At 53.7% G+C, this 15,482-nt stretch overlaps 1 protein-coding gene across 1 annotated transcript; it reads right to left on the bottom strand.

Annotated features, from left to right (window-relative positions):
* Positions 1–630: 630 nt before the first annotated feature.
* LOC309407750 (transcription cofactor HES-6-like) lies at positions 631–2,368 on the bottom strand (the record flags this gene model as incomplete). The annotated part of the gene is made up of 4 exons (XM_082003380.1): positions 631–1,076; positions 1,536–1,614; positions 1,752–1,847; positions 2,306–2,368. The coding sequence occupies 4 exons, from the start codon at positions 2,366–2,368 to the stop codon at positions 631–633; spliced, it is 684 nt and encodes a 227-aa protein (XP_081859506.1).
* Positions 2,369–15,482: the final 13,114 nt, after the last annotated feature.

Below are 15,482 nucleotides of genomic sequence, written 5' to 3'. Positions count from 1 at the left end.
CGTACACGTAGCTCACTAGTTTAACGGCAATGTCAGGATGTCCCGCTGGCTGGGAACAGCACAGCCAGAGTGGGCAATCCAGAGAGCATTTCTAAACAGCCTAAAAAGTCCAAACCAAGTCTCCCCCTTTCTCTCTTTTTTCCTAATCGCTGCATCACTTTTACAGGAATCAGAACCGGAATCGCCTACAGCTGCACAGGGTTAATAATAAACATAAAAAACCAGAAGAGATTGGCTGTTTACCCCTTTACCCAACAAAGTGGTCTCGGTGGCTTGCGTGAGACCTGAGAGGTGAGCTTGCTGCCAGAGAGGGTCGTTGCTTGTCGTCTTGTATTTTTATTGACAGGACGTTAATTATTTTAAGAATATAAGACAAGAGAGTTCTATAATTAATATACGCTAAAGAGCATGAGAGGATACTATACAATAATTTAGATGTATTAAATAAATAAAAAATAATAGCAGCCTTCTACAATGCAGGCTACACATAGGTTTACTTCGGCTTGAAGTACCCTGGTCTTTAGTACACCTACAGGAACAGACTTGCTCCACAAGTGTTTTAAAGAAACATATCTATAAGATACATACGTAAGAGTGTCTAAGGTTAGCATAAGCATTTTAAATCACACTTTACCACGGTCTCCACATATCTAATGACCCCATTCTAGGGTTGTTATGGGAAAAATTCGGCTGCAGGACCTGTCTGGGAGGTGCAGCATCAACCTGGCTGAAAACCGACAGCGGCGGCAGCTGGAAGGAGTTTTTCGAAGCCTGCTTGTTCTCCGCGGGGCAGAAGCGCTCCTGCGATGGGTTGGTGCCCCGAGTGCTCCCCTTAGGGCTCAGGGGGCTTTTTGGCCCCAAGAGAGGCTGCTGAGATGGGCTCGAAGACCTTAATGCCGCTTTGCAGGTGTCTTCGCCAGACCTGGGTAAGGATTTCAGCAGGTGGTTTAACAGGCGAGCCCCGAGGGTCTTGTCCATCCACTCGCAGGTGAGGAGGAGGTTGTGCACCTCGTGCATGCACTGAATGTACCCGGTGCTGTACCTCTGCTGGGCTTCCAGACCCACTTTGGAGTCGGCTGCGTTGGAGAGGAGACAAGGGCAGCTGGTGAGCGGGTAAAAGCCGCCCAGCGCGATCCTGCCTAAAAGCGTTCCCCGCGTTCCCTGGTGTGCGGGGCTCCTGGGGGCTCCTTGCTGAAGCCGACGAGGCTTTACTATAAAGTGAATCTTTTGCAGGGCGCCGGGAGAAGGGGACGCAGGGTGCGAGCCGCCCAGGCAGGCAGCCCCCGCGTCCTCCTGCCCGCCGCCAAGGGCGAAGCTAGACCAAAAAGCAGAAAGTGGCTCTGGAAGGAAAAAAACCCACAACCTTCCGTGGGTTCACCAGTGCCCAGCTCCATCTCCCCATCTAGCGGAGAAAGCCAAACCCCAGCAGCAGCCTGGGCCTCAAGAGGTTTGAAAGATGCTTTTTGCCAAGCTGCCAGGGGATTGAACCTGCTGGCAGCTCCTGCCACCCGCAGGGTGGGGGACCAGGCACTCACCCATCAGCTTGCTGCTCTGGATGTTCTGGAGGTGCTTCACCGTCATTTCGAGGATGTCTGCTTTTTCCAGTTTAGACTGCTGATAAGGAAAGAGTGCAGCAGTTAGAGGCAATGAAGGGTTTGTACCATGCCCGGTTTCCCAAAAGAGAGAGACACCACCTCCAGCCAACCCCCACCAGCAAAAGGACAAAAAGAAGCGTAAAAATGAGCACTTACATCCAGATGAAATGCACCCACAACAGTCTCCTTCAGCTGGTCCAAGCAGTTATTAATCCTTTCCCTTCGCTTCCGCTCAATGAGGGGTTTCCTTAACTGGTGGAAAAGAAAAAAGGAGGAGGAAAAATTGGAGTTGATATTTTTTATTCCTCTCCCTGCTGCAGCTCAGCGAGGGCAGAGAGCCCCATCCCCTGCCTGAAACCAGCGTGGGTGATGCGGGATGAACTACGGAGGGAGCGTGCGCCGTCTCCAGCTCCGGCCATGGCCGGTCCCGTAGATGGTACCAGCTCTCAATTCTCTCACTTCCATCCATTTTAAGCAGAGTTCACCCAAATGAAACAGAGAGAAACCTTTCTAAGCCAGAGAAAGAAAGTGGAAAAAACACCCACGTGTCTTAAATTCAGAGAAAGCATCTTTATAATAACAGGGAAAAAATTATCCCCTTCTCTTCCCAAGAAGCGGCGCCCGCAGCCCCAGCACTCATCATCGTTCGCGTGCCACGCGTGGAGCTGCTGTTGGGCACACGTGGGTGCAGCAGCATGGAGGGGACCTACCTTCCTCTCCTCCTTGGTGCTGGTGAGCTTGTGGGTGCCGCTGGCGGTGGCTGCAGCGGTCATTGTAATCCAGCCTGCCCGCCCTGGGAGCCGGGAGGACGGGATGGGAAGGAGGCACTCGGGCAGTGGGTCGCTCCCTTTCCCAACGGGCTCTTTGCTGCACCGCTGCTCCTCTGCTGTATTTATAACCCAGAATTAGCATGTGAAAGGGGACTTTCCTTGGCGGGACTTCTTTTCCCACACGAGGGGTCGAGCCCGGAGGTTTGCGGCCATCAATCAAAGCTGACAGGTCACTGCTTCTTTTCAATGACCACGCCGGCCCCCCCAAACGGCGACAGATGTCCAGCCTCCGACGCCGGGCTTTGGAGGGCTCTTTTGTTAGGGAAGAAGGGACGGAAAATGGGCGCGCTCGGAGCAGCTTGCATGGCTCCTCGCTCAATTTGCACAGATTCCCAGGGAGGGAAACAATAGCTGGGAAGCGGTTGAGTTACACCTGGGAAAATGCCTTCTACCCGTCTTTTTCCCCTCTATCTCCTTGAAGCGATGCCTCTTTTTACCTGCTAACCCGAGCCCCAGCCATTTCACATCTTTGAAGCAGCCTCTTAATTTAATAATAGAGTGCTTGAGCTAGGAGTTCCTGCTCCCAGGAATTATTATTGTTATTATTATTACAAGGTAATGATGATCGATTAAAAACTGTTGACAGCAGACGCCCGTAGGAAGGTTGTTTCCATAACAGAAACCCTCTAGGGAAAACATGAGAACTTTATTTACCTCTTGGGAACCCGAATTCTCCGTTGCACACAGCTGGATGTGGGAAATACGTAACTCTTCTAGGTTTTGGCTGCTCTGTAGAATTTAAGATTAAACTTGCAGGCCACTGCAGATGCAAACGACCCTAGAGGAGAGCTAGTTCTGTGGGATTTTTACTTCTTTGTTTTTTTCCCCCGTGCTTCAAGGAGTCCTGGGTGGCTTTGGGGGGAAGGGTGTTTTTTGCTTTGCCCCTCTGAAATGCTAGTGCAGAGGCAGACAGGCCTTTGGAGGAGACTTGGCACAGGATGAGAATGCACTTTTATGCTTCCTCACTTCTGCCTGGTCTGGTGGGGAGCATGAAGGCTTCTTTCATGACTGTGCTTTTGCTTTCTGACGGTCGCTTTGCTAATGAGCAGGATTTGGCAGTGTCCTGTTGAGTCCCGCAGGTGAAGCCCTTTGGGTTGGTGTCGAATGTGTCACCTTATTGAAATGGAGAGGAAGCGGCTGCAGCGGCTCAGAAGCACCGCAAGCCGTCCCGACCCACCAGTGGGATTTCCCAGCACCCGGCGCAGTGCCATGGCTGCGGAGCCCTCTCTCCCCCCACTCCAGCCGTGGGTGGGGATGTACCCCAGAGATAAAAGCGAGGACATCGCGTCCCTTGCTTAAATGACGCGTGGGTGTGTGTTTGCCTGTGTGTAAACGCAAACATACTTGCAGCATGGCTGTACGCCCTGCTGCCTGTCCTCATCGTAAAAACATGTCCCCAGACATGGTGTCCCGCAGGCAGAGGCTGTTTGTCAGCCAAATGCAGAGCTGGGGTGCAGTCACCCAGTTTTACAGGCGCCCTACTTGGCAAGGGCTCGCGGGGGAGAGCCCGAGGTGGGCTGGTGCGGTTGTTGCGCTGGGAGAGGAGGGCTTGGGAGGGGAAGGTTACTAACTCGTCCTTTTTGCCAGGTAAAGGGGTGGGCTCCTTATCTCAGGTGCGTCCCCCGCACGGGCAGCAGAAGGAGGTCCCACCGCCCCGCGCAGGAGCCCCTCGCGTCGGTGTAGCTGAGGCATCTGCATCGCCATGCGACTGCGGGCACTTTGCTAGGCTGCTCGAGGCTGGAGGTGCCCGCCCGGCACCTGGGCACGCAGCTTCTAGCTGGGGTTGCCTTGGCTGGTGGGTGGGAAAGAGGAGAAGTCCCCCACTCCCCAGCCCACCAGCAAAGGTCTCTCTGGTCTCTGTGGTGGTGGCACCTCCTCCCTCACCCTCCCGTTCCTCCTTGGCCTGGACTTGCTGCTTCTGCCTTGCCCTCCTGCGCGCCCTCCCAGCCCTGCGAGGTGCCGCCGGGCCAGGCAGCTGCTCTGCGCGAGGGTGGCACACGGGCCGCCCCGGCTGAGCACCTTCCGTGAGGCAAGCGGGCAGCCAGGTGCTGGTGGGCACGACGGGGCGGCCCAGAGCAGCCCGGTGGCCCCCGGTGCCCAGCCGCGGTCTGTGCCCGGCCTGCGCAGGGCAGCTGAGCCCCCAGCCGCGGCGGGGCGAGACCCTCGGCTTGCCTGCTGGCGCCGGCTCTGGGCGAGCTCGTTTCGAGGTTCGTTTGTAGGACAGCGCTGCGGTGGAAAAGAAGGGCGGCTTTTGCAGTAAACAGTTGTTTTACACCTCCCAGTCAGGGCAAAGGCCTTCATTTCGGAGGCGGAGGGAGCGCAGGCGGGAGAGCTGCCCCGGTTTTGGGGGAAGGCTGACATCTGTGCCGGGGACTGCAGGGACCCAGCAGGCCAATGCAAATGAGCATTAAAGGCAGCTTTCTGCAAATTCCCGCTTTCCTTTTGCGTTGCCCGCTGCCAGGTTTCGCTGAAAAGGGGATTCTGCTTCGTAAACAAAGCGTCCCTTTTCTCCTGGGCTTCCCAATAAAAAAAGGAAAGAGAAAGGGGTCGGTGCTGCTTGGAGTTTTCTTTTTTGCTATTTGTCTACATTTCACACCCTGGAGAAAGAAAACAACTTTTAACATCTGTTCCTGCACTTTTTAAGAGGGAAAGAAAGGCTCTTGAAAAGGGGAAAAGTGTGGCAGATGTTGGCAGGTTCCCGCTGACGCAGATGTCTTGCTCCGAAGAAAACTTTCTTTGGGGCTTGGTGGCCAGGGCTCCTCTCTGACTCAGGACACGCGACTGCCTAGCGAACGGAGGGACGTGGGAAAGCGCCGGCGAACAAAAGGGCTTATTCAAACAAACCTGAGAGCCGTGAACAATCTAATAACCAGCGGAGAAATGGTCAGCGGCCCCTGGCCCCACCGGGGAGGGGTTCGGGGCAGCCGGGGGCTGCATGATGAGGGAATTTCACCACGTCCTCAGGGCTGCGAGCAGGGGTGTCCCCTCCTTGCCCCCCGCCTGCTTCCTCTGGGTGCTTTGGGCAAGGACTGTCTTTCCTGAGGTGCTAAATGGTCTCAGCTGGTCCGCAGACCCAGCTGCATGGGAGCTGGCTGCCCCATGGCATCAGGCAGCAGAGATGGAGGGCGGGTACCCGCCGGAGGGCTGGGCTGTCCCACACGCACCAGCCAAGGCACTGGCGAGACCCCCGGCCACGGCAGCGGGCGACGAGCAACTGTGGGACAGCAACAGCAACTGTGGCAAGACGCAGCATCTTCGTTCAATATTTAATTGAGCTTTTAAGTAAGAGGTTCTGCCAAGGTGACAGTAAAAAAACCCGGCCCAACCCTATTGATTAGGACCAGTTGAAAGATGCTGTGAAACTGATGTTGAGGAAAGAAGATCTTTTAGTGGAAAAAAGTATTTTCTGTGAACCTTTCGTTCAGCCTCTCCCCTTCCCTCTGGCTGGTAAAAGGAAATGATTTAAAGAAAGTTTTTGCCGTGGGGGTTGGTAATATTTTAATTTAGACACTTGACAGGAAAAAAGTGAGGAGTGGAGAAAAGGGAGCAGAGGCAAGAAAATTCCCATAAGCAAGTAACTAGCTGTTAAAGCTGCGGAGCTCCGTGATTATTCCTCTAATTCCTCCAAGTTTTGTTCTGCCTCATCGCTGCCTCGATGCTTTTCCCTGGGCTTGGGCAGGGCAGAGCCGCTCCTGCCGGCGAGGCTGTCCCGTGCTGGGGTGGCCGTGCCTCTTCCCTACTTGGGGCTGGAGGGGGAAGCCCAGTGCAAGGGAGCTGCGTTGCCTCTTTGGAGGTCGAGTGCCGGGGTGAGCCACCCCAATCCCTGCCGGGGGTGTCTCCCGTGTTTCTGCTACCAGCAGGGCCCTCCCTGCCAGGCGGCTGGGAAGCGGGAGCCATCCCGGCGGCGCTGAGGGCCCCCACGCTGCAGGAGGGATGCTGCGTCTCGGCAGAGACCCGCGCGGCCGCCCAGGCCGGTCCCTCCTGCCTCCTGGGATGCGGGGCGACGCTGCAGATGCCAGCTCACAACCAGGAGGCCCGTGTGGCGCTGGGGCGGCCCGTGACCCCAACACAGGCCCCTGGCTGGCTAACGAAATGGCCTCGTTAACGTGCCTGAGCCTTTTGCCGGCATAGATTCGCCATGGGACGGCGAGGGAGCAGGGGAGGAGAGTTGAGCAGGTGCTGCTGAGCGCTGCCTGGTCTGCCGCATGTGGGGCTCATGGCAGGGCCACCCCATCCCCGCTCCTCTCCAGGAGGATCGCTTGTCCCTCTTAGGCGTCTCCGCTGCCTGGCTGTGGGAGCGCGGGGCGCTGGCCCGCCAGCGGGGCCGGTGTGCAGGCCGCTAGGCGGGTGGAGGGGACGCTCGGGGCGTCCTGCCCCTCCAGCCCACCCCGCTGCGAGCGGTTTTGCTGGATCCGCTTTCATCACAGAGGCGTTGCCTTTGGCACACGCAGCGACGTGGGGTTTGTGAAGCGAGGAGTGACGCGCGGGCTGGGGGCCGCGCGAGCGGGCAGGCCGCGGGCAGGGTATGGCGGGGGCAGCCGGCACGGGGAGCGGGTCGGCCCTGGCATGCAGCCTCGGCACACCCTCCGCGCCCTGCGCTCCCCCCCGCGGGACAGGCTCCAGACCCGCCTTGCCGTAAGCGAACACTCACCCAGGAGAGGCTGCTGTTACAGGGGCTTTAGTCATTGAGAATAAAGAGGTTTTTGTCTGGGTTTTTCAGAAGCTCAGTTCTGGCTTAAGGTTGGGGTTTAAAAATGAGGGGTAAAGCTCTCCTTCAAAAGGTTTAAATCCAGAGGTTTCTTGATAGCTGTCAATCCCAAGCAGCCTGTCCCGAAGCCCCGTGTCGCCCAGGGGTGGTTTGCTCCCAAAATGTTACAGCAAGGGAGGAACGTGAGGAGCAGCAGGACACGCCGGCGTGGTGACTGGATGTGCCGGGTCCGGAAGGTGCAGGTGGTGCCTGGGCGGGCAGGCTGGCTCCCAGCGTGCAGGCACGTAAACCGTGGCCGCTTGGAGGTGGCTCACGGCTTGGATTGCCCGGGGGGGGGCCAGGGCTAGGTCTCCAGGCTGTCCTTGTTTCGGGACGTTGTACCCACCGTGTCCCATCTCAGGCTGGTGCAGCAGAGCCCACAGGGGGAGAACGTGTCCAGCAGCCTGGCCAGGACAGGCGAGCGCTGGAAATAAGCTGGGGCAGAAAAGCAAAGGATGATTTGTCTGTGCGTGAGGCATGGAGGAGAGCATTTGCGGTCATTTGCTATTATAAGGAGAGTCGTCTCAGAGCACAGCCCCGACGCAGCAGACACCGTCCACGACTGGGCACGGGACCGCCAGAATTTGCAGTAAAGGGAGCTGCGGCTGTGCTGGGGAAGGCTGCTCCAGAGATCCTCTGCATCGGAAGGCTGTATCAGTTAAATCCTTGGGGCTGGGGTGACACTGCCTGTACCAGGTCACGGTTTTTGGCAGAGGGTTGGGAGGCAATGGGGTTTGCCGCTGGGCGAGAGCTGTGTCACAAGTGGGGAAGAGACAGAGAGGATCTGGGAGGTGAGTCTTGATGTCCATGGTCAAGTGGTGGCCTGTCAAGTTAATGTCCTACGCAACTCACTGTGGTGTTGACAGGGGTAAGAGGACAGCTAGAGGTTCACCTGCTCCAAAGACATTTACAGGCGGAGAGAGAGAGGACATATATGGCATTGGACAGTGCTACATGCAGTATTTCATCATAGGGGAGGTCTAGCTCCAGAAGTAGCATTGGACATCTTCTGGGAATGCTGTTGATGTCTCTCGATCCAGCTGCTTTACTGAGTGCGCCAAACCTTGCTAGCCCCAGCTCAGCTTCCTCACTACCAGCTGGCTCTGCCATCTTCGGGAGTGGACTCCTGGGATAGGAAATGATTACAAGGCTGGTACCAGCTGAGTAATTCTCCGCTTTTCTTTCACACGCCCCCGACCAGCCTTCCTGTTAAGGATCAGCTGATGCTCCTGCCGTTGCTCAAGCCGTCTCCTGCCTGGTGGGTTAGCAGTGCTCCCGGCCCTGGAGGGAGTCTTATCTGCTGCTTCGCAGCCAGAAACCTGCCGCTTGCAACACGGCTGCTAGGCCAAGAGCGCCTTGCAGGAAGAAGAAAATCTGATAACCCGTGTGGGTGGTGATGCGCTGGTAAGGGTGAGCCCCTTGCCTGTGCCGAAGCGGTGGTACGAGGGGGAAGAGCCAGGCTTGGTGGAGAGGGTGCAGGGGGCTTCGAGGGCGTGTTCAGGGGGATCCTTGACCTTTCCTCACGGGGCATCCCGGGAGCTGTTTCATTCAGGGTGGCAGCTCTGGGCTTTCTCACGCTTTCTGTGTGATATTACCAGATGTCACCTGATAACAGGCCCCATCTATAATGCAGCAAGTGCTTGGTTTATTCAGTAAGCTTCACTTGCACAGCAACATGGGGGTCTGGTTCCCCACGTGTCAGAAACTGGGGCTCAGCACCCCGTATCCCAGCCCCTGCACATCCCATATCCCAGCCCCTGCACATCCCACACAGCCTCTTTCTTCTTAGCTTCTCGGTTCCCAAGGCTGCAGAAGGATCCGGGTTAAGCTTCACCTTTGTGAGACAAATCTCTCTCCTGTGACTGTGAGTAAACGCGGCTTTCGTCCCGGCTTGGCCACGTGCCAAGAGCAGCTTTCTTTTTATAGTACGTGCGCATACGTGTACCGACATCACGTCCTGACCCCCCGACAAAAAACACCTTGTCAGCACGAAGGAGGCAAGGAGGCCGGTCACCGTTAACGCTCCGCAGGGAGGGCGGCTTGCAGCACCTTGGCCCGGGCTGCGGGCACATCGGCTGCTGCTGTGGGGGACAGCATGGCCGGGAGGGCACCGGGCTTCTCAACGGCGTTTCCGATGTGCCGTTTGTTTCTGTCCCTGCAGGGCTGGGATGGCGACACCCACGGAAGTGGGGGAACACTCGCTTGGGTTTTTTGTGCTTTCCAGTTCACTTTCGATGTGGCCTGGCTGCTGCAGGGACAGCAGAAAGTGCAAGGGTTTAGGATGGGAGGGCATGAGCCGCTGGGTCTCTGGTTGTTGTGAGCCAAGTCCGGCCTGGATTGCACATAAAATCACATCCTGCTCTCTAAGCTATTTTTTTGTATCCATATTTTTATATCTAAATTTTTTACCAATCAAAGCAAAAAGTTTTATACCACTTTTTGTTTTATAAATACTGTCTGGTTTTAACCATACCTCCTCCTTAATTTATTCAATCTTTTCCTCTCCAAATATATCTAGGAGACTGTCCTTCTTATAGGGATGAGGGTTTCTTACTCCTTTGGAGGAACGAAAGGGTGTAGGAAGTCCTACTAGCTCTTGGGCATGGTCAGTTGGTGGAAGGAAGACCAGAGCCCCGATGGGGTGAGGAGGCAGCCAGGAGCCACGAGAAGGTGGGTGATGCTCCATGAGCCAGTCTGTGAAGGGGAAAAGCAGAGCTTGCACTTGTTTCAGCTTCTCCATAAAGAGACACGTAAAAATAATAACAAAACCCCACTGTCACAACCCTTTTTTTCTTTCTTGTCTATTTTTATCATTAGGAGCTGTGCCCTGGGTTCGCTCTGTCAAAAACCAAAAGAGGCCACAACACACATGAGCTCCCCAAGGGCCCCTCACTACAAGAAGGACATCGAGTTGCTGGAGCATGTCTAGAGAAGGGCAACAAAGCTGGTGAGGGGTCTGGAGCACAAGTCTTATGAGGAGTGGCTGAGGGAACTGGGGTTTTTCAGTCTGGAGCAGAGGAGGCTGAGGGGAGACCTTATCGCTCTCTACAACTACCTGAAAGGGGGTTGTGGTGAGGTGGGTGTTGGTCTCTTCTCCCAAGTAACCAGCGATAGGACGAGATCAAATGGCTTCAAATTGTGCCAGGGAAAGTTTAGGCTGGATATTAGGAAAAATTTCTTTACGGAGAGAGTGGTCAAGCATTGGAACAGGCTGCCCAGAGAGGTGGTGGAGTCACCATCATTGGAAGTATTCAAAAAGTGTGTAGACATGGCATTTCAGGGCATGCTTTAATGGGCATGGTGGTGTTGGGTTGATGGTTGGACTTCATGATCTTAAAGGTCTTTTCCAACCTTAACGATTCTGTGAGTTTTCCAGAAGAATACCTGTGATCGGCGGGGTGTTTCGCTGTGTTTCGAAGGTGACGTTTCCTCCTGTCTCCCCATTCTTGGTATATGTGTATACACACCTGCAGACATCAACCCACTTGCATACCTGCACATGGAACATTTTCAGAAGATACAAATGTCGCCATAGAATGTATATGAACTCCCTTTCGAAGGTGAATCCCACTGAGCTGGGGGAAAGGGGCTCAGCCCTTCCCAAAAGCAGTGCCTGACTTTGAAGGTGGGGACAGGCAGAACTCTGGAGTGCCCTCCTCCTTGGGAGCCAGGGATCCCATCCGGAGAAGGAGGAGGAGGAAGAGGAAGAAGAGAGGCACAGAAAAGCTTTGGGGAGTCTCGGGGAAGGTCCCTGCATGAACTTGCTGGAGTGGCTTGACACATATTTAAGTGTCAGGTGACATGGCAATGGCTCCTGTGCTCACTCAGCCCCACGGCAGCTGAGACCGAATCCAGCTGAGCAGCAGCACTAAGCCCATGTCATGCACTGCAGCAGCTTTCTGCTGCAAGAGCTCATTAATTAGTTTCTGAAAGCCCTTTGAAGGGATAAAGTGCTAAGTAAGCATGGAGCAGTGGTATCCGGAGGGTGTGGGCTTCAAAGCTTAATGGGTGCTACCTAAATATGAACCCAGTTAGAAAACTTGGTTAATAATTTCTTTAAAATGTGAAAGAACAAGGAAAGTGCCTGAAAACAAACCTCACCAGTCGTTTTGGTAGTCCCGAACTGAGGAAGAGTCGCTGAAAGAAGCCAGCTCCTCGGCGGATGAGCAATTGGCTTCCAGTTCTCCTGCCCTGGCTTTTAACATTAACCTGCCAGCACAACCAGGAAAAAACTTTCTCTTTCAATAATTTTCTATTTTAGAATTGATTTGGCAAATGCAGGAGAATAAAAGTGCTGAGAAATCATAGAAGAAAAGCGGGCCTTTTGGAAATATGGGTGGGTAAATCCAGGTGGGTAGGGAAAGCTCCTGCAGTACCTCTGCCGTAGCTCAGCCTCTCTTCTCCCAAAGCCTCGTGAGATTTTTACATGGCAGCTTGCCCTTGCACGGACACGTGGAGCGAGGCTGGCTCGTGGCGATGACGGTCATTCAGGCATGTTGGGTGACCAGCGGAGCAAAACATCACCCACCGAGAGCATCCGCAGGTTGCTGGACCCAGGCTGTCTCCTGCCATTCTGCCAGTGCTTACAATGTCACTGCAAAAAGGATAAAACCTAAAGGCTCCTGCCAATATGTGGAATATCCTTTTTAATTGTTTCACCAGTGTTCACAGCCTTGTGTCTTTCCTACATGATTTGGGATTTGTATATGCATTTGCTTCCAGTTCTATTGAATTAATGGATGTATTTGACTGGTTTTTTGCCTTTTTTTTTTTTTTAACTCAGGAAATATATTCTTCTGCGCTGCTATTTTCAGGGCGACTTCTGTTATTTCCTTTCATCTTTACCATGCTGATGGAAATCTGCTTTTGGCTTTAGTAGTAGATTCTCACTGGAATGGATGCTGTGCTTTATAGATAACTTTCAGTTGTTCCACAGTTATAAAAAGTTTATTGGAAGGACATGGTTCTGCAGAACGACATACTGCTCTTCTGGCTGCCTGAATTTGCAACAGATTTTTTTCCTATGATTCTTCTGGCAATTTTTTTCTTTGCTTTTCTGACAGTCTTTACATGCTACCCTTCGTTCTTGTGATTTGCAATAATATTTAAAAATGTGGTTTAATTCTGCAATGGCGCCTTGAATTGAGGGTAAAGCGTGGCATCCCTGTGAGGAAAAAACCCAACTGATGTGGATGAACAGTTACATTTATTTGTGCTTCCTACTGTAAATAGGGGTTGGGGGGGGGGGGGTGAGTTTGTTCATTATGTACTAATTGAACGAACTGCAAGGTAACAAAATGCTCACCAGGAGTTGTTTCTTTGAGAAAAACTTCGAGAGTCTGCAGTGAACACCCCCAAGCCAGTAACGGGTGAAACGCAGTTTCAGGAACAGTCACGGGCACTTAATCACCCAGTGATTAAGCTCAGCCACTTCAGCTTGGTCCAAAGTCCATGGAAAGACTCAGGATTTTTGTTCTTCCAAACTTTAAGTAGAAAACATTCAGCATAACCGCAGTCCTAATATTTCCTCCCCAAATCCTTTTCCCTGAAAGGCTTTGTCAGGGACCAGGAACCCGGGCTCTGGACACACCGATGCACGCCCTTGCCCAACTAAAACATAAACTGGATGTTGGTTACGTTCTTTTGCTCTTTGTATATTTGTCAAGCCAGTTGGCGAGAAGACCCAGATTATTTTTTCCAGTGGTCCGTGCCGTGCCTATCAAGATGGCCATGTAGTTGGCAGGAAGGTCTCCATACCCATGGCACGACGAGGTGGTGACAGGCACGAGGTATGGGCGGTTATTCCTACCTTTCTGCTTCCTGCCCCACTTTCCTACGACGGTTTGGGTCCCGTGCAGCTGGGGCGCGTGCTGGGCAGCTCTCGCGTGCACCACTGCCAGGAAAACTCCACGTGGGGCTTTTTGTAGGAGTGACGTTGACCTTGCTTGGGCTTGTGCCCGTTCGGGCTATGGGCAGTGACATCCAAAAGCGCGTGGCGGGCTGCAAGACCCGCGGGGACGTGGTGCGGGACGCGACGAGAGGCACTCGGGACCTTGCGCCCGCAGCAGGGCAGTGGGGAAGAGGAGGAAACACCCTCCAAAGGGGAAGGGCGTGCGTGTCCTGCCGCATTACCGCCTGGGAAAAGATAAAAGATAAACCAGGCAGTGAGTTACCTCCCCGGCACGAAGTACCGAGGAAGGGAAGGATGCAGCAGAGGGATTAAGAATTAAGCCTCGATCCCTGGGGACAAGGTGGGACAGAGACCGTCAGGGCTGCTGGGGACCTACTTTAAAATCGTATTTGAGAGGCAGTTGTGTCGCCGCTCTCTTAAGGAAACCAGCCCGGTGTGAACGACACCCTGCAAGCATGATGCTCTGGCAGGGACGCATCGGCCCAGCCTGGTTTTTGGCCGAACCGCAGGAGCTCGTGGTGGTCTCCCTGCCTCCGCTCTCGTCCCCGGCCAGCCAGCTGCTGCCACGCGGGACCTGGCACCTCGCGCAGGGCTCCGCGGCTCTGCGTAAGGTGCGGTGAAAGGAAGAAAAGAGGCGAGCGAAACAGACCTGCTCAAAGGAGGATTAATTTCACAGGTTGACATATTGTTTTTCCCCACTTTTGCCATTTGTCGGTGTAGGATGGTGATCAGAGGGGCTGAAGCTGAGCTGCGGGGCTCCCTGGGCCTCAAACCAGTGCTAAAAGCCCCAGGTTCCCATTCAGCTCTCTGTCCCTCCTGGCCAAAGCCCCTGAGTACTTGCCTTTCTAACTACCTTGTTTTATTTCCATTGAAGTAACTTGGATTTTTTCAATGTTTGTTCCCTTCCTAATTTGTAAGGATTAATTAATTCACAATGGATGTCTCAGTCATGGCTGTGAATTAGTGAATTGCTAGTGTACTAAGAGCTCTCTCACGTGTTGAATTTAATTCCTGCTTCTAAGAGCTTAGAAAAATCATGCTCTCTCTGCCTGGGGATTTCCCTGCAGTATACTACAGGGGGATGGTAATTGCACCAAACCCATTACTTGCATGATCTTTCTTCCAGTGGTCACTTGTAAAACAGTCGTGTCTATTTTCCAGGAGCTGGTGTCGAATCCTTGCACCACTGCTTGCCTTAATTCCTTCTTCTCTCTAGTCAGTACCCTGAATATTATCTGTTTAAACTTGAATGTTTTTAGCATAATTACAGGTTAACAATTTGAACTCAGACATACACACCCTTCCCACTTTGGCTTTGAAAACAATTATTCCCAGCTTCACAAGTGGGATATACAAACTGCCAACATCTGCCTGGGCCCATGGCGTGTGGTCGGCAAAGTTTGGCCAGCCGTTCCCCAAGGTCCCCTCACTTCACGCAGGCAGTGAGTCCCTCCCCCTTCATCTCTTATGTCTTTATATAAAAGCAAGTATGTATTTGGGGGATATAAGCAAGTATACAAATATATATGAAAAAAAGGTATATACACAGGCTTGCTCTTCTATCTTTATATATATACACACACGCGTGTGCACACACATATATACTTGCTTATATCCCCACGAACCGTCCCGTGAGGTGCTGCTGCGCACGGCAGGGCTGGCTGGGGTGGTGGCCCGCGGCACTGGCACGCTGTCAGGCTGGAGCCGGAGCCTGCGGTGCCGGTCCAGGGAAGCATCCTCACCGAACCAGCGCCGCCGCAGCTGCCCAGCCTCACCGCCCCGTGCAAACTCCTCTGCGCTTCCACGCCATCAGACGCGGGGACGGCTGCAAGTGTGCTCGGAAACATTTTTCTGCATCCGAGCAGTGGCACACAGCTGACTGAGCAATCCGATTCGAGAGGAGCTGTTGGCTGGGCATTTCCCGTGTTCTGTGAGATCTTTCTGCATCAGAGATGGCACCAGGAATCTTTTCTTCCGCTGTTAGGAGTTGTTTCCCGCAGGACGTCACAGCCAAGCCCAGGGAGCCCTCAGGGTGGGAACGGGAGGAGAGCCAAGGGGACTTCGAGCAGGGAAGCCAACGGGGTGCTGCAGGCGGATGACGTGCAAAGGCTCTGGGAGTGAAAATCCATCTCACAGGGGTGAGAAGTTGGACTGTGAAATACTGGAGGTTGCTGCCAGGCTGCTAAAAGACGGAGTACACAGAATATACACCTGAAAACGCAACGCGTGGGGCAGCGCAATGGCCGTGCACGCTGCTTGGGCATGGCAGCCGAGCGCCCCTGAACCACTGTGTTTGTTGTCTGGCTATGAAGGCTGGTTTTGCTTATGTTTGAGTCTGTCCTTTTTTTTTTTTTTTTTTTTTTTTTAAATTTGGTAAAATTCCAGCTTGGGCAAAGGAA

Source organism: Phaethon aethereus (assembly GCF_964289735.1).
Source record: "Phaethon aethereus genome assembly, chromosome: 9".
Taxonomy (NCBI): domain Eukaryota; kingdom Metazoa; phylum Chordata; class Aves; order Phaethontiformes; family Phaethontidae; genus Phaethon; species Phaethon aethereus.
Note: the sequence above shows the minus strand (reverse complement) of the source record. Positions and strands in the feature narration are given on the sequence as shown.